This window comes from Nipponia nippon, unplaced genomic scaffold (assembly GCF_047370975.1).
Source record: "Nipponia nippon isolate SJK-2023a ecotype South Korea unplaced genomic scaffold, ASM4737097v1 scaffold_2, whole genome shotgun sequence".
Classification (NCBI taxonomy): domain Eukaryota; kingdom Metazoa; phylum Chordata; class Aves; order Pelecaniformes; family Threskiornithidae; genus Nipponia; species Nipponia nippon.
The window spans coordinates 130,407,738-130,425,600 of NW_028262336.1; the positions used below are offsets into that span (position 1 = coordinate 130,407,738).

A 17,863-nucleotide genomic window follows, 5' to 3' on the forward strand; every position below is an offset into this window, starting at 1 on the left:
TCTGCCCCATGGGCCCCATCCAGGCACCAGCCCAGTTTGCGGGCTGCAGCTGGGGGCTCTGGGTTCTCTGGATGCGTCCCCGGCTCCTGCGGATGCTTTGCTGGGCCCGGGTGTTTGGATGAGGCCACCTTGGCACACGCATCCCAGGCACAGTGGGATGCTCCAGTTCCCAGCGGGGAGACGAAGCCATCGGCCACCCCATCCCTGTCACTGGGGATGCCACTGGGACCCACCGAGCTGGGCTCACCGCAGCCCCAGACCTGCACCCATCAGGGCAGGGGACCAAAACGCTTCCCCAGAGAGGCGTCCCCATCCACCGCTGCCCGTGCCTGCTCCGCATCCCAGCTTCCCTGGAGGGCAGAGCAATAATAACGCTTCCCGTGGGGGCACGGAGGGTTAATTAACTTCCACGAAGTGGGGGGAAGCGCGGAGCGATCGCGTTTCCCAGCTGTCAGAGCAGAGCCAGACACCCTCATCCCCAGGTCTTGGTGCCAAGCAGCTCCGTAGGAAAACGTTGGGTGGAAACGGGATGCCTGCAGATGGGCGCTGGGGGGGACGTGGGGCCGGACCCAGGGGGCAGGGGACGTGGCACGGCGCTGGGCATCACCGACAACCCCAGGAGCCGAGGATGCTGCTCCTGCAGCGCAGGCTAGAGGAGGGGAGCAGCCCCCGTCCCTGCAGCTGTGCTCCCATGGGACCATCAACCTGGCACCGGTGTCACCTTCGCTCTGGCCTGGGAGGATGGGGACACCGGTCTTGTTCTGCCAAACACCCAAACCGACTGGCTGCCACCTGCCATTGCCGACCCCCAGGTGCCCCATGGGACCGCGGTGCCGGCGGGGATTTTGCCGGCTCCCGCTCGGCTGGCACGCCAGCATCCCCTGGCGCAGCGCAACGCCGGAGCCGTATCTGCCTCAATACTTCCCGACGGAGCCACCGGGTGATTAATGAAGCCATTCATCTCATTAGAGTAAGCAATTTGTCTTTGCTCCAACACGAGCCAGGGCACAGCACAGCCCCGCGCGGCACAAACCCCTGTGGCTTCAGCAGAGCCAAACCTCACCGCGGCCCAGCCGGCCGGACCGCAAGCTGCTCTCCTCCCCGTGGAAAATGGCACTCTATTTTCCACCGATTTTTTGCTCCCTTTTTCCCTTCGGAGAGCGCTGGCAGCATCCCATACCCAGCCATGCAAGGATGGGGACCCCCAGCACGGCCCCCTGACTCATCCCAGCCCCCCCAGGCTCCGACAGACCCTGCCAGGATGGAAAAGCATCTTTTCCAGCGGAGGGAATTCGCCGGCAGCAAAAACATGGCTTTTTTGGGGGAGGGATGGCCATGGGCCGGGTGGGGATTTCTGGGACAGATCCGTCCCCCTGCTTACCCCCGCCAGCCACAGCAGCTGGATTCGGCCCCCTCGGCTTCTCCCCGGCCTCTCTGGATGTTTATGGAATAGAGAAATCCCATCCTGGCCGGCTTCCTCTCCGGAAAGGCTCCTCTCACGCCTGCCACGGAGAGGGAGGGAGACCAGGGCTGTCCCGCATCCCCCCCAGCACCCGCGCCCGCTGGCTCTCACACCTCGGGGCTTGCGCCCATTCCCCCAGCCTCGCTCCTGGGCGATGGACGGAGACGGTTTTCCCCCCGTGGGGGAGCTCAGGGTGATGCTCCCCTACCCAGAGCCTCCCCAGGGTGGGGAGGAGACCCCCCGGAGCGGGCAGAGGCCGGACCCAGCACAGCGAGGTACCCGCTGGGATGCTCAGCCCCCAGGGGAAACTGAGGCACAGAAAGCAAGGCAGTGATACCTGCTCCTGGGAGCACCCTGCTCCTGGAGGGACGCGGAGCCGGGCTGCAGGGCCCCCACCCTGCCTTGCAATGGGGACCGGGGCCGGGTGTCCTGGCCGGCTCCCAGGCTGAGGACGGGGGTCCCGGGCTGCGGGCAGATCCGCAGCCCCGATGGATCCTGCCGTCCCTGCGGGAGCACCCACGGGTGCTGGCTCCAAGGGGGGGCTGCTGGCATCAGCCCAGGCTGCAGCAGCAGGCTCTCGCCGCCTCCTTCCCCGTGCTGTCCCCGTGGGGACGGCAGCCCCTGCTCGCCGCGGGGACAAGGAACCTCAAGGAAATGAATCATCTCCCAGCTGAGCCTGCAGCCCAGCTTTGCCGTAAGAGCTGCAAGTAAATTATTTAACCGCCGCGACCCTTCGAGCTCGGAGGCGTCCGTCTCCCCACAAGCCCTCGGAGCCTGGCTCCTGCCCCTCCCGCGGGACTTTATCCACCTAGGAACGCGAGGGAAATGATCCCAATTAATTCTGGAAGTGGATTAGTACATTAGCCCCCGCGTGAGCGATCGCCTTCGGGATGAGGCCAGACATCGCTCCGTCTGGACGACTTCACTCCCCGAGCTGGGGCACCCAAATCAAATTAAAGCATCCGAGATGCTGAGCGCGCAGATCCCCGCGCCCACAGGCCTCGCCGCCCCGCCCCGCCACCCACGTCCCACGGGCACCGTCCCCGCCCGTGGGCAGCCGCAGCCCAACGCCTTCGCCCGGCTGCTGGCTCGGGATGCAAAGAGATGCGGATGCTTGAGAGCGTGGGTCTGGGGCAGGGAAAAGCCCCCCCATCACCCCATTTATTGCCTTGCCCTAAGTCCTCTCCGGCAGCAGACGGGGTGAGAGATGGCAGCCCCGCAGCCGGCAGAGCCCCGGCGCAGCCAGGACCCCCCTGCCAGCCCCCGGCCCCGCTCACGTTTGGGTTCATCCCATCGGATGCATTTTTAGCCCGCGCTGGCTCGGCCGCAGCCGCCAGCCTCTGGATCTCGTTACACTCTCCCGTCTGACAGGCAAAAAGCAAATCGCATTTGTATTCCTGCTGCCGCTCGCTGCCATCTGGGAGGCAGCCTCGCCTCCGCCGGCACAGCCCGTCGCCGGTCCCCACGTCCCCAGCCCGGGGACGCCCGGGTGCTTGGGCCACCTTCCCCGGCCAGGGCAGCCCCAGGGGCTCCCTGCCTGCCCCCGAATCTGCAGGCAGGGACACCCAGATCCTCTCCCACGCCACAGCTCCGGCTTTCCCCATCGCTTTCCCCTCTCCGGGGCACCTTCTCCCCTCCCGCCTCCTCTTTGCAGAGGAAGATGCTGGGCCAGGACCCCCTCCTGCCCCCACCGATTGCACCCAACGTTGTCTCCCAGGGCACGGGGACAGACGTCCCTGCCTTTGCCACCTCTCCAATGCACGGCAGCAGGGTGACAACACCCCGCTGGCACCCCGGGAGCCCAGGGGAGAGGCCGAGCCCTCCCCCCCGGTCCCCCCAAGACCCCCAAGCTGAGCCCCAGCAGCCGGCGGCCGCAAGCAAACACCCAGCCCCAGCGCCCGCGTCGCCCTGCCCAAGCATTTGCCGAGCAATCTGGCGGTGTTAAAAATATCCCCGAGCCGTGATTCATCCTCCTCGCCCGCCTCCCCCTCGCCGCCGGCAATGCCGAGCCCCCCGGCCCCGCTCCCCTCCCTGGGGGGCTGCTCCCCGCCGCCCCTCGCAGTTGCACGGCTCCGTGCCCCGGCCAGGGCGGTTAAATATAGCCGAGCTCCGGCTGTGTGTTAGCAACGCCGAGCTGACAACAAGCAGGCAGGGCCAGGCAGGAGGCCAGCGCAGGCAGAGAGCATCGCCGGGCCGAGACGCCGCGGTGCGAGTGGGGAAACTGAGGCACGGAGCCGGGAAGCGACTCCTGAAGGCAGCAGGTCCCACCGCAGGCAGCGTTGGTGTCGCCAGCTCTGCCCTGGGCTGAGCGACACGGCTGACGTCCCTGTCACCCTGTCCTTGCACTGCTCCAGGATCCTTCGCTCAGCCCCCAGAGCCACAATTCCCCAGGGAATCCCTCTCCAGCGGGGATATGGAGGCGGCACCCCTGGGGCAAGCACTGGGCAAGGTCCGGGGCAGTAGAGGACGGAGCGATGGAGGGACGGACGGACAGAGAGACGGAGAAGAGAGCCGGCAGCTCTGCCCGACCCCGGCCGGGAAGACATCCATCCCTTCCCAGCCTGCCCATCCCGGATCAGAGCGCTGCTTTTGGTCCCAAATTACATTGCTTTAATCTAATCAGGCAGCAACAACCTGTAACCCGAGGTAGCTCCTTAATTACCTCATCTTTTATAGGGGGATAATGAGCGTAAACGGGAAGGAAACACTTCTGGGAGATCTCTTGCCTCCCCGCGGTCGTTTGCCCGGGGTCCTGGTGCAGCAGACGGCCGAGGAGCTGGGCTGGAGGGCAGCAGCCTGGCACGGAGCCGCCCCGGCATCCAGCGATGCTGGCCTCAGGCTTCCCAGGGCCGGAGGATGCAAACCTGCGGCATCGGCCCCAAAAAAGCACGCTAGGAGGCCTGCTCGCCCACGCCTGCCTCAGTTTCCCCAGCTGCGCAGCTGAGCAGGACCAGCTTTAAAAAAAAAAAAAAAAAACCAGCCTTCACCACCACCCAAGAGGCACGAAGAGCTGCCTAACTGCACCGGCGTGAGCTGTTGGCTTCTCCTTAAATAGCACTTTAAAAGCCATTTCAGGTGCTCCTGGTCTATTAGTGAGTCCCGGCTGAGGAGGCTGCAAGATAATCACAGTGGAGCCTGGCGGAGAGCGGCGGCTGCACGGCATCGCCCTGCCGGGCACACGGCGGGCAGCCACGGCGGTTACTGCAGGGTGCTCTGCACAGGGTGGTCTTCATTTGCTCAGGCCCTTTGCACGGGGCAGTTTGCGTGGGGCATTTGCGCAGGCTGTTTGCGCAGGGCAGTTTGCACAGGGTGGTCTTCATGGGGCGATCTGCACAATGCCATTTGCACAGGCCATTTGCATGGGGCAGTTTGCTCAGGCCATTTGCACAGGGCAGTTTGCATGGGGCGCTTGCACAGGCCATTTGCATAGGGCAGTTTGCACAGGGCGGTTTGCACAGGCAGTGCAAACCATTTGCATGGGGCATTTGCACAGACCATTTGCACAGGGCGCTGTGCACAGGACAGTTTGCACGGGGTGATTTGCACAGATAGTGCAAACCAGTTGCATAGGGCAGTTTGCACAGGCCATTTGCATGGGGTGATTTACACAGGCAGTTTGCATGGGGCATTTGCACAGGGCAGTTTGCACAGGCAGTGCAAACCATTTGCATGGGGCATTTGCACAGACCATTTGCACGGGGTGATTTGCACAGATAGTGCAAACCATTTGCATGGGGCATTTGCATAGGTCATTTGCATGGGGTGATTTACACAGGCAGTTTGCATGGGGCACTTGCACAGGCCATTTGCACGGGGCAGTTTGCACGGGTAGCGAAAACCATTTGCACGGGGCATTTGCACGGGGCCATTTGCTGGGACCCGGTGGGCCACCGCTCCCTGGGGACACCACCGTCTCCGAGCGGGGTTTTTTAATTTTACAAGCAAATTTTCCAACCTCCCTCATCCCCCGCGACCTTCGGGGATGCTCCCCAGGTCGTTCCCCGCATCCCGGCCTCGCCTCCTGGCGCTGATGGACTGGGGCCGGAGTCAAGGTCGCTTCCTGTTGATGTCCCTTTGTCGGGCAGGACAAACGGCCGGGACCGCGGCCGTCCTCCTCAAGGATTTCCCGTCCCCAAGAACATCGCGGCCTTCTTGGAACAGCAGTCCCCGGCCGCGCTGGCCAACGGATTCTGCCGCTAATTAGTTGTTGATAAGAGCGAGAGTGGAGCTGGAAAGGGCCGGGGTCTCTTGGGAAGGGAAGGGAAGGGAAGGGAAGGGAAGGGAAGGGAAGGGAAGGGAAGGGAAGGGAAGGGAAGGGAAGGGAAGGGAAGGGAAGGGAAGGGAAGGGAAGGGAAGGGAAGGGAAGGGAAGGGAAAAGTTGTTATTTTGCTGGGAAATGAATTGCGAGGAGCAGATAGATGGCTGCTCCGCCAGCCCTGCCCGCCCGTGGGGACCGCTGCGCCCCAGGGACACCGGGAAACCCCCTGCACCTTGCAGGCAGGGCAGGGCAGCTGCTGCCTGCAACGCTGCCTGCACCCTGCTCAGCCCCATGTCACCGGTCCCTAACCCGTGTCCCTTGGTGAGGATGGAACCGTGCACCCTGCTCACTCCTGCCCCTAACCCCTGTCCCATGGCAGGGAGGGGGACATGGACCCCTCTCACCCCACCATCTCCTGCCCCAGCCCGTTTTGGGGACGCAGCGACGCAGGACCTGACCCGGCCACCCTTCTGTTCCCAGCACGGAGCTGCCCGCCCCACAAGGCTGCGATGCCGATAAATAACACCGGAATGGGCCGGGGGGTGCCCGGACCCCGGGCGGGTGATCCCATGGATGGGCTGGGGGTTCAGGGACGCTGGTCCCTAAAATCCTCCTCTCATCCCATGGGCACTGCATGCCCTCCGCGTGCCACAGCTGCAGCCCTGGAGCCCTCCTCATCCTCCCGAGGCAGCCACAGGGAAACCGCTCCGTCGTTAGGAGCATCCCTGGGACCCGACCGCTTTGGCCGCGAGGGACGCAGAGATTTATAGCAGCCACCGTGCCCACCCTGGCACCCAGCTGCAGAGGGTGGCTGGTGCCGGCCCTTGGGCGCTGGCGCCGGCGGCTGAGCCGGGCACGGGGCTGAGCGTCGCTGCCGCAGGGCTCCGGCTGCGAGCGGTGCCGAAGGGGAGCTGGCACCGTGCGCATCCCTGGGACGCGGCGTTCCTGGAAGGCTTTCCCTGGCACACCGTCCCCTTCCTGTCCCCACTGGCCACCAGCACCTCCCGGCTGGCTTTTAAGGACTTTCCTAGATGTTTTCTGGCGGATTAGCCGTGCCGAGGCTGCCCTGGCCCGGCTCTGCTCAGGAGCATCGCCAAAGCCTCCGCCCCAGGCGCTCCGGGGATGCGGAGAGGGGGACGGGGACAGCCGGGTCCCATGGGGGGGACTCGGAGCAGTGGGATGGAAAGGGGGATGCGGCGTTCCTACATCCCCTCCCAGCACGGCCGGTGCTAATGGGATCTGTGCGGTGATTAGGGAGCTCATTTATCAGCCTCTGATGGGATCTGGGAAAATTGAATTCCCGGCCATCTGCAGCTGGGGAGGAATTCAATCTGGGGCAGGGCTGCGGGGCAGGGCCCGGGCGGCCAGGGCTGGCAGAGCCGCCTCCCTCGGGGGGTTTGCTCTGCATGCACGGGGACGTCTTTTATTTTCCATATGTAAGAGGGTTTGGTTATGGGATCCAGTTCTCAGCTGCCACGGAGGGCTCTGGGAATCGCGGGGCTCTTGCTACTCAAATGGGGAAACTGAGGCACGGCCAGGGGAAGCCCAAGGCCACCTGTTAATGGCTCCCCATGCGGGAAGGTTTACAGCACCGGCGTTTAATGGATCAGCACCCAGCTGGGGGTCCGGTTGCCAACCCCCTTGTCTACAGCCGGTCCCAAAGCCATGCCCAGGGCACCCAAAGGTGCCAGGCACCGTGCGCCCGCCAGAGCCGCGGGCACCAGCCTGCCCAGCACAGGGGTGGCAGAGGGACCGCGCCTGCGGGGACCTGCCTGCGCCAAAAAGCAGAGAAAACCCCCTCTCTGGCTGACACACAGCTGCCAGGGAGGATTGGCTCCAGGAGCTGGGCTGGGAGCAGCGATCCCCTCTCCCGTGCCAAGAACAGGGAGTCTCAGGAACCAGCCCTGCTCCCCATCTGCTCCCCTCCGCGTCCCCCAGCGCCTCCCTCCCCACGCGTCCTCCTCGGGGCAGGTCCCCAGCGCCCTGTGCTCCATGCCCACAGGACAACAGGGGTAGGGATGCGGCCGGATCCGGCTGCAAAGATCCAGCAGCTCCAGACCCCAGCCTGGTCCCCAGGTCCGTGCACCCACCTCCGAGAGGGTCGGCCCGGAGCTGGTTTGGCTCCTCGGCCCCAGAGCCCATTCTAGGGATGAGCCTTCCCACGGCTGCGGATGCTCGGGGGGCTCAGGTGAGACCGGGGTTCAGCCCCCCCAGTAACACCCCGACCGCCACGTCAGGATGGGATGGACGCAAAGACCCCGCTGAATTTCCCCCTCTCTCCTCCCAGCGCTGCCGGGGATGCCGTTGTCCCCGCGGCGAGCCCGCCGGGCGCCTGAGCCACCCCCGGCCTGCAGGCAGGGGACCTCTGCCATCACCTCCCCGCAAAATGTCTCAGCTTGGCTCCAAAAAGCCAAGGTCGGCGGCGGTGCCCATCGCGGCGGGGAGGATGATGCCACGCTGCCGGACCCGGAGCGAGAAATTCCTCCCCTCCAGCAAACACCAGAGGTCAAACCCTCCCCAGTGCCAGCTGCCCCCAACCCACCTCCACATCGCCCAGGAGCACCCAACCCCAGCTTCTCCATCCCTGGGTGCAGCAGGAGCACCCAACCCCAGCTCCTCCATCCCTAAGGATGCAGCAGGAGCACCCAACCCCAGCTCCTCCATCCCTGGGTGCAGCAGAAGCACCCAACCCCAGCTCCTCCATCCCTAAGGATGCAGCAGGAGCACCCACACCCCAGCCGGGCTCTGGGCTCGCCCTGCAGCCCCCCAGCCGGCGCAGGGCTGTGCCACCGTGGCCAGGCCATTTCTGCACCCCAGCCTGGCTTCCATGTGCCTGGAGGTGGCCACAAGCCCACTGTGATGCCGTGGGGCCTGAAAGGGCCAGGATCCATGGCCTGAACCCCACAGCCCCCCAAAAAGCAGCGCCAGGGCACCCACAACGCCGGCACGGGCTGATCCTGCACCCATCAGCAGTCGCTCCTCGGAGCAGCCGTGCAGAAAGAGTTTTGCCGGCAGGGACCCCCAGGCCGGGGGCCGCTGGGGTGCACCCACCCACCCCCCCACCCACCCGGGCTGGGGGTCCCGCTCTGCGCCCCGGCCCCGCGGCTCGGCGGGGTGGGAGGGGAAGCCGGCCCTGTCCCACGTCACGGAAAGAAGCGTCCCTGCCGCATTGTGCGCCGCAGCCCTTTCCTCCCCTTTATTGCCCTGCTGATGTGTTTGTGTCTGCCGGAGGAAGCGCCGGGACAAACGCCCGCACACGCATGTCCCCGCGCCGCCCTCGACACGGCCCCCGCCCCGCGAGCCCGGCCGTCCCCGCACATGGGGAAACTGAGGCAGGAGCGGCACCGCGCTGCCGGCCGAGGCACCCTGAGCCCCGGCGGGTCGGCAAAGGCGTCCCCCGGGGTAGGATGGGGGGCAGCACCCACGCGTGACCCCCCCCGCCCCTGGGCGCAACGTGGGCCCCCCCAGCTCCCTCCTGCTCCCGCAGGCTGCGAACACGTATCAATTAGGGGTTGATTCATGGGCCAGTCAGCGGGTAATTGCATTGGGGCCGGCGCTGGGAGGGAGAGGAGGCACAGACATCTTCAGCCTCACCCCACAGCGGGGCGGTCGGGGGGGCAAGCAAGCCCCAAGCCCTGTATACCCCCCACCTACCCCCCCCAGCTCAGGGATGGGGGTCCCAAATGCAGCCAGCACCCAGGGCACCCGCAGGGACCGGGGTCCCGGAGCATTTGGGGAGGGACACGAGCTGTCCCCCGCCACCCATCCCTCGCCCGTCCCTGCCACGTCCCTTTGCCCTGTGCTGCTGCGGCCTCACACGCCGGGGACATGGCTCTGCCCCGCCACACGTCCCCCCTCCTCGGTGCCCCCCCAGCAGCCCCCAGACCCAGCCGCTGCTCCGGGTTAAAACCAGGCTTCTGCTCCCCCGGGCCCAGGGGTTGCGGCTCCCGTCCAGGTCCCCCCCACCCCTCCGAGTCCCCTCGGGGGGCTGCAGCTGGGGCTCGGGGCCCACCCAGCCGTCAGCACCCCCCTGGGACGGGGCTGGTTGGGTGCTGGGACCCAGAGGGGTCCCAGGGACCCCCGCACCGCGGAGCGGGCCGCTCGCCCTGGCCAGTACGGTGCCACACGTCCCGTCCCTGTGCCGGGTGACAGCTCCGATGTCCCCAAGCTCCAGCCTGCCCCTCGGGGGGGCTCAGTGCACCCCGCGCCGAGCAGCGGCCCCCCTGGGGCGCGGGCCAGCCCAGCTCAGCTCCTTTCGGCTGGTTCCCGGCGAGCGTTTCCCTCCCTGCATCGCCCAGCGCCGAGCCGGGTCCTGGCCCGGCCCTGGCCTTGACCCCGCAGCCCCCCGCAGCCCCTGCCCCGTCCGAGCCCACCCGAGCGGCACGCAGCGGGGGCCACTGCCACCGCTCCCGCACCCAGCGCCATCGGCGCTGCCCGGCACCTGGGGCAGGGATCCGGCACGGCGGACAGACGGACGGCGAGAGGGGGTGGGAGCGCTCCGGGCTGGGGTGAATCCCCCCCAAGCCACCCCTTCCCCAAATTTGGATGCGTTTGAAGGCGCGGGAGCACAAAGGACCAAATATTTTCCCATCCCCGCGCTGGGGTGCAGCCCCCCGACCCCAAAACGTGCAACCCGCGCAAGGAGGGCGGGGGGACGTGGGGCAGGGTGCTGGGGTGCCGTGGGCTCCCCCCTTCCCAGCGCGGCCCCCCACGGTGGGACACGCTGCCTTGGCCAGGCAGGGCTGCCCGCAGCCGAGCTCTCCGGGCTCCCAGTGTGCGTGGAGCCGGGCGGGGGGACACGGCGGGGTGGGGACCCCCAACTCCAGCACCCCGGTACCCCCAGCGCCCGCTCTCCCAAAGGCAGCACGTCCCCAAGCCCCCGGCGCCCAAGGGACCCCCGGACGCGTGGGACCCCCAGCCCCGAGCCACCGACCCCCCCCGGCCCCCCCCCGGCCCCGGGGCGGCTTACGGCGTCCTGGCGGGTGCCCATGGCGGGGCCGCCCCCCCCCGGCCCAGCCCATTTCCTCCGGCCCGGCGGGATCCGCCCCCCCCCCGCCGCCTCCTTCCTGCGTGGGCACGGGCGGGGGGGGGGGGGGCACCCGGAGCCCAGCGCGGCCCGGGGACGAGTCGGGGGACGGACACACGGACACGGCTGCCCCCCGCCCCCGGGAGCCCCCTCCCCGCCGCCTGCAGGGTGCCCCGCCGGGACGGGTTCGTGCCTCAGTTTCCCCACCGGGCAGACCCCTCTGCGTGTGTCGTCCCCCCCCCCCCCCCGAATAAACCCGGGGAGCCCCTGGACCGGGTGGGAAGGGGGCTCGACAAGGCTGGCCCGGTCCCTGCTTCCCCGGGTGGGTCGGGGGGCACGGGTGGGAGGGGAGGTGGATGGGATGGGGGTCCTGGGTGGGAGGGGAGGTGGTCGGGGGTCGCGGGTGGGAGAGGGGGTGGGTCGGGAGTCGCGGGCGGGAAGGGAAGCGGGTCGATGTCGGGGGTCCCGGGTGGGAGGGGAGCGTGGGGGGACGCGAGGGGACAGCCGCGGGGGGGGGGGGGGGGGGGGTCCCGCCGTCCCTACCTGTAACGCCTCGGAGCCGTGCACGGCGTCCTCCACCTTCAAGAAAACCTGCTGGCCCCGTCTGAAAAAGTGCAGGAGGGCGGTGAGGAGGTGCCGCAGCCCCGGCACCATGCCGCCCGCCCGCGCCCCGCTCCCGGCCCGCCCGGGCTTCCCCGCCCCGGGCTGGGGCCACCGCCCCCCGCCCCGCCCCGCCCCGCCCCGCCCCGCCCCGCCCCGCACCTGCTGCGGCCGGAGCGGCGGGGCCTGGGGCGGCAGCGGGGGTCTGCTGTGGGGCGGGGGGGGGTCCCCGCTGGGGGGGGGGGAGCGGGGGTCCCCGGTGTGGGGCGAGGAGCGGGGATCTGCTATGGGGTGGAGGGGTCCCCGCTGTGGGGCGGGGGCGGGGGTCTGCTATGGGGCGGGGGGTCCCCGCTGGGGGGGGGGGAGCGGGGGGTCCCCGGTGTGGGGCGAGGAGCGGGGATCTGCTATGGGGTGGAGGGGTCCCCGCTGTGGGGCGGGGGCGGGGGTCTGCTATGGGGCGGGGGGTCCCCGCTGGGGGGGGGGAGCGGGGGGTCCCCGGTGTGGGGCGAGGAGCGGGGATCTGCTATGGGGTGGAGGGGTCCCCGCTGTGGGGCGGGGGCGGGGGTCTGCTATGGGGCGGGGGGGTCCCCGCTGTGGGGGGAGCGGGGGGTCCCCGGTGTGGGGCGAGGAGCGGGGATCTGCTATGGGGTGGAGGGGTCCCCGCTGTGGGGCGGGGGCGGGGGTCTGCTATGGGGCGGGGGGGTCCCCGCTGTGGGGGGGGAGCGGGGGGTCGCCAGTGTGGGGCAGGAGCGGGGATCTGCTATTGGGGCAGGGAGCAGGGGTTCCCTGGTGTGGGGCAGGGAGCAGGGGTCCCTGGTGTGGGGCGGGAGCGGAGGGTCCCCAGTGTGGGGTGGAGTGGGGAACGGGTAGTCCCCAGTGTGGGGCGGGGAGGTCCTCGGTGTGGGGCAGGGAGCGGGGGTCTGCTATGGGGCAGGGAGCGGGGGGTCCCCATTGTGGGGTGGGGGATCCCGCTATGGGGCAGGGAGTGGGGGGCCTAGCCTCTGGCGGGGACCCCCACCCCATATTGAACCCTACCCCAGGGGACCCCCACCCCACGTTAAACCCTCCTCCAGGGGACCCCCCACCCCAAATGAACCCTCCCCGGGTCGGGTTTGGGGTAGGGGGTAGGGGTCGGGACACCTTCCCCATTCTTGGGCAGGGGTCGCCCCCAACCCCCCCCCCGCAGTCTCTATTTAAAGCGCCCCCCCCCAGGAGCTGTGCCTTGGCTTGGGCATCCCCCCCGCCGTCCTGCCGGTCGGGCACTGGAAGCCTCACCCTGGTTTTGGGCAGCGATGCCCATCCTCTGGGGAGGGGGTGACTGTGCAGAGACCCCCCCGTCCCCCATCCCCGGGGGTATTGGGGTGTCCCACCCGCCACCCTGCACTGGGAGAGCCCCCCCTCCCCGTGCTTGGACAGGGAGGCACCCCCACCTTACACGCTGGAGAAGACCCCGCTTGGGGACCCCCATAGGGGTGCACCCCCAGCCTCCTATGTCCCCCCACATCGCCTTCGGCGGGAAGTGACCCCCCGTCCTCTCCCAAGCACCGGGGGCTCGGGGGCCGCTCCCCCCGCGCAGGGACCCCGGGGACCGCCCCGCCGCGGCACCCACGGAGGGGAGGGCTGCTCTGCCACCCCCACGCACCCCAAAGAGAGGGGGGCTGCGGCAGGGAGGGATGGAGAGGACGGTGTTTGGCGGCTCCGGCACGCGCGGCGAGGCGCCGACGAGGATGGGTCCAGCGGGGCCGCAGCATGGCGGCCCCGTGCCGCGCTGCGAGGGATGCAGGCGGCGTGGCCACATGAAAACCCAAATAAATGGGAAATAAAAGAGGCAGGAGAGAGACGTGCGATCGAAGACGACGTTGTGCCAAAGACCGCGAAGGCCGGGCATGCCAGGGCTGGCGTCCCGCCTCCATCTCCTCCGGGCAGCCGAGCCGGGTTTGGGCTGGGGGAGGAAGGCCTCCTCCTCTTCCTCTGAACCCCGTGACCCCCTTGGCTTGCCCGATGGTTCCTCATCACCCAGAGCAGCTAAATCAGAGCCCAACTGGCCCGAGCCACCGGTAGCAGTCCCTTCAGTGCCGCCCGTGCTCTCGCCCTCTCCCCGGGGCTGCTCAGCAGCTTCGCCTGCGTTACCTTAAGCCAATTCCTCAGCCAGGCTTGCGGAGAGGCTGCACGGGGTGGGGACCCCATCGGCGCAGGGCCCTTCGCAGGGTGCCCGGCCCCGGGGCCCCATCCCCCTGCGCCGGGCATCGCCCTCGGCCTGCCAGCGAGGTTTCGGCAGTGGATCCCGGCTGGCAGAGCCCCAGCAGCCCCCAGATGAGTCTTCCTCCTCCTCCTCTCCGCCGCAGCTGCCGCCAGCGCCAGGCGACGGCCCCAGCCGAGCTGTGCCCCGCTGCGTGTCCCCCCACCGCCCCCCCGTCCCCAGGGCCTCTGCTCCGCCGGCGCTGCGGCACCCCCCAAATTGCGACGTGCCGACGGTGCGCGCACAGCCACGCTACCGGGCCTCAGAGAAGGCACGCGGGCAGCCCCGGCGGCTGCAGGCGCTGGTCTGCGCCCGGGGGAAGCTCTGAGCGGAGCGAAAGCGCAGCACCCTGGTTTTGCCCCCTGAAGGGCCCGGGCGCCCCTCGGGGCCGGGGTGCTGGGGGGATGCGCTGGTGGCTCGTAGGGCCTCAACCCCTCCGGCGCCATCGGAACACCGAGTCCGCAAAAGCCCGGCCGCTGGTGGAGGCAGCGACGTCTCCGAAGGATGGAGAGGTGGAGGGAGAAGTTCCCGGGGACCCTCACCCCCATGAGCGTCCTGTGGGGATGCGGGGTGACAGGGAAACGCCCCGGGGCCAGGCCTCCCTGGCAGCGGGGAGGGTTTGGGGGCTGCTGAAGCGGCCCCCCCAGCTCGCCCCCCGGAATGGCGCAGGGAAGGCTCCGTGCCAGCTGCGGGAGCCCCGAAGCACCCTTGGGTGGCTGGGCCAGATCCCTGGGGAGGTGGGGGCCTGAGAGCAGGACCCTCCTGTGTGCACCCCACACCCTGCGCCCTGCACCCCACACCCTGCACCTGCACCCCAAACCTTGCACCTGCACCCCACAACCTGTGCCCTGCACCCCACACCCTGCACCCCAAACCCTGCACTTGCACCCCACAACCTTCACCCTGCACCCCGCACCCTGCACCTGCACCCCACACCCTGCACCTGCACCTTACACCCTGCACCTGCACCCCACAACCTGCGCCCTGCACCCCAAACCCTGCACCTGCACCCCACACCCTCCTGCACCCCAAACCCTGCACCCTGCACCCCGCACCTCACATACTGCACCCTGCACCCCAAACCCTGCTGCCCGCATGTGGCACCCTGTGACCTGCACCCCGCATCCCACACCCTCCTGCACCTCACAAGCTGCACGTTGCACCCTGCAGCCTGCTCCGTGCACCCCACGCCCTGCACCCCACACCAGCACCCTGCTCCCTGCGTGATGCACCCTGCACCTCGCACACCGCACACCGCACCCCACCGCCTGCATGCTGCACCCTGCTCCCTGCACCCTGCTCCCTGCATCAACCTGCACCTCACACGCTGCACCCCAAACCCCGCACCCTGCACCCAGCAGTTCCCTGCATGATGCACCCTGCACTTCATGTGCTGCACCCCACACCCTGCATGCTGCACCCTCCCACCTGCACCCCACACCCCGCACCCTGATCCCTGCACCTTGCGCCCTGCGTGATGCGCCCTGCACCTCGCATGCTGCACCCCACTCCCCGCATGCTGCACCCACCATCCTGCACCCCGCACCCCGCACCCTGCACCCGGGCCGTGCCGGGGCCAGGGTGGGGGGGGGGGGGGTCGCGGTGGCCAGCGGAGCCGCAGGGCCACCTAGTGGCCAGAGCCACCGGGGCCACCCCGGCCACCCCGGGGGGCTCATCCCGGCCGGCCCCCGCCGTGCAGGGAGACGGGCACCTCATCCCGGGCGGTGGCACAGGGCCATGGGCACCTCACCCTGCGCAATGGCACATGGTGATGGGCACCTCACCCTGGGTGATGGGCACCTCACCCTGGGCAATGGCAGATGGCGATGGGCACCTCACCCCGGGCGGTGGCACAGGGCCATGGGCACCTCACCCCGGGCAGTGGCACATCCAGATGGGCACCTCACCACGGGCGATGACTGTCACTGGTGCCATTGCCCGGAGTGAGGTGCCCATCGCCGTGTGCCATCACCCAGGGTGAGGTGCCCATCACAACGTGCCACCACCCGGGGCGAGGTGCCATCTCCCTGCACCCGTGGCCACGTGCACTTCACCCCAGGCGATGGCACATGGCGATGGGCACCTCACCCTGGGTGATGGCACAGGGACACACTCAGCTCCTCGCTGCCTTGCCGGGTGCCAGAGGAGCTTTTCGCTCTCCCAGGGCCTTGCCCTGCCATCGAAGCCCAATGGTGCAGGCAGGCAGCCTGCCTTCACCCCCTGCCTGCTCCCCTGCCCGCTCCCCTGCCTGCCTCGCCAGCTGCTTTGCTCCCTGCTCCCATCCCTGGCAGCGCCCGCATGTTCTCCTCCTCCAAGAGGCCAACCTCTTGCCAGCCCTCGCAGCCACCGAGGAAAAGCCCGTGGAAAGGCCCTTCCTGCGCTCCGGCCTCAGTTTTCCCGCTGGCCGGGCGGGAACCAGCTGGATCTGGCCACTGGCGGGATGTGTTTCTATGGCAACGGGGATAAGCGCCCGCCGAGGTGGGAGCAGATGCTGGCCATGGCTTTGGAGCGGCGGCTGCCAACCGGCCGGGGTTCGGGGTGAGGGGGGAGCACCCCTGCGCTGGGGTGGCCCAGCAGGGTCCCCACAGGGGGATCGGGGTGGGCGAGGGGCGGGGATCGGGCCCCGTGGGTGGCGGTGGTGTCACCCTGGTGAGTCACCCTCCGGCTGGGCTATCATTAGAGATGGCAGCGAGGGGAGGCGTGGGGAGCTTCCTCAGCCGCTGCCCTTAACGAGGCAGCCGCGGGGCACCCGCGCAGCCACAGGCCAGGCTCAGCGCCCCCGGGCAGGGTGGGGGTGCCGGGGGGCAAGGGCAGAGCCCTCAAGCCTTGCACCCCAAGTCAGCTCCCCTGGGGCAGGGTCTCAGCGTGCCCAGCACCCTGAGCAGGCCGCCACGGGACCCAGCGGGTCCCCAAGATCAAGCCCTGGGGTCCCCAGGGGACACCCCGCTGCAGGGACCCGAGCATCATCTCAGCCGGACGGATCCTGCCGGCTCGGATGCGGGTGCTGTGCTCCGTGCATGGAGCAGATCCCCCATGGGGCTAGCAGATCCCCCGTGGGGCTGGCAGCCAGCAGTCGCCCTCCGAGGAGCTGGGTGCCCAGCGGCTGGCGGGACGCGTGCCGAGCCTGGCACGCCAGCGTCACCAGAGCCCCAGGCGGAGCAGGTGACAGCTGCCCGGGGGACAGAGAGCCATTGCGGAGCCCGCGCAAGGGGACGGTGTGGGGCCGTCCCCGGCTTCCCTGGCCCCAGCTGCTCGCCCACGGGAGCCTGGGGACGGGGCAGTGGGACACGGGGGTGCAGGGGCACAGGGGTGCGGGGACACAGGGGAACCTGGGGACAAGGGAGTGGCGCACAGGGGTGCCTGGGGATGGGAGAGGGGGACACAGGGGCGTGGGGACACAGGGATGTGGGGACACAGGTGTGCCTGGGGATGGGGCAGTGGGACACAGGGGTGTGGGGACACAGGGGTGTGGGTACACAGGGGTGCCTGGGGACAAGGGAGTGGGACACAGGGGTGCAGAGGTGCAGGGACACAGGGGTGCCTGGGGATGGGGCAGTGGGACACAGGGGTGCAGGGACACAGGGGGGTGGGGACATAGGGATGGCCTGGGGATGGGAGAGGGGGACACAGGGCTGTGGGGACACAGGGCTGCGGGGACACAAGGCTGCAGGGACACAGGGCTGCAGCACCGCGGTTGCATGCAGATGCTGCTGCTTAGCCAGCACGCATGCAACAGAGCTCATCTCCCCGGCCAGCTCGTTAATGACCCGCTGTAATTATGAGCTGCTCCGGCTCACCGCCTCGTGCAGCCCCCGGGAACGGTGTCCCTTGGAGGGGAATGTCACCGTCGGATGGGGGACGTGGAGCACCGGCCCCGGGCACAGGGCCGGGAGCTGGTGGGGAATAAATCCGGGTGCTGGGGAGAGGCGAAGGAGCGCATTTCCCGGCCGGGCTTCCCACGTTTCCATTTTGCCTGTGGTTTTTTCCCTGTTTCCGACCTGGGGTCGATGGATCGGCGCTGCCTCTCCCCTGGGACCCAGGCGGCAGCCTGCGAGGCATCCCAGCCCTGCTTGGGCTGGAGGGTGTTTCATGGCATAGGAGGGAGCAAAGTTCATGCAGGCTAGTAAATATTAACCCCTATTTCACACAAAAGGTGCCGGCAGAAACCCCCTTTGGCGTTTAAGACCCCCAGACCCGGCTTTCCCCTCGGGAGGCAGGAGGTGCTGGCAGCAAACGGCAGTGATGCGCCAAAGCGAGGGATTTGGGGGGGGGTTAAGG

General features: G+C 68.7%; 1 protein-coding gene across 1 annotated transcript in view; it reads right to left on the reverse strand.

Annotated features, from left to right (window-relative positions):
* Positions 1-17,863, reverse strand: part of PDE2A (phosphodiesterase 2A) — a 58,254-nt gene that overhangs the window by 20,032 nt on the left and 20,359 nt on the right. The window contains exon 2 of the mRNA XM_087757315.1: positions 11,290-11,350. Within this exon, the coding sequence (XP_087613441.1) occupies positions 11,290-11,350 (61 nt within the window). The remainder of the gene's footprint in view (positions 1-11,289; positions 11,351-17,863) is intronic.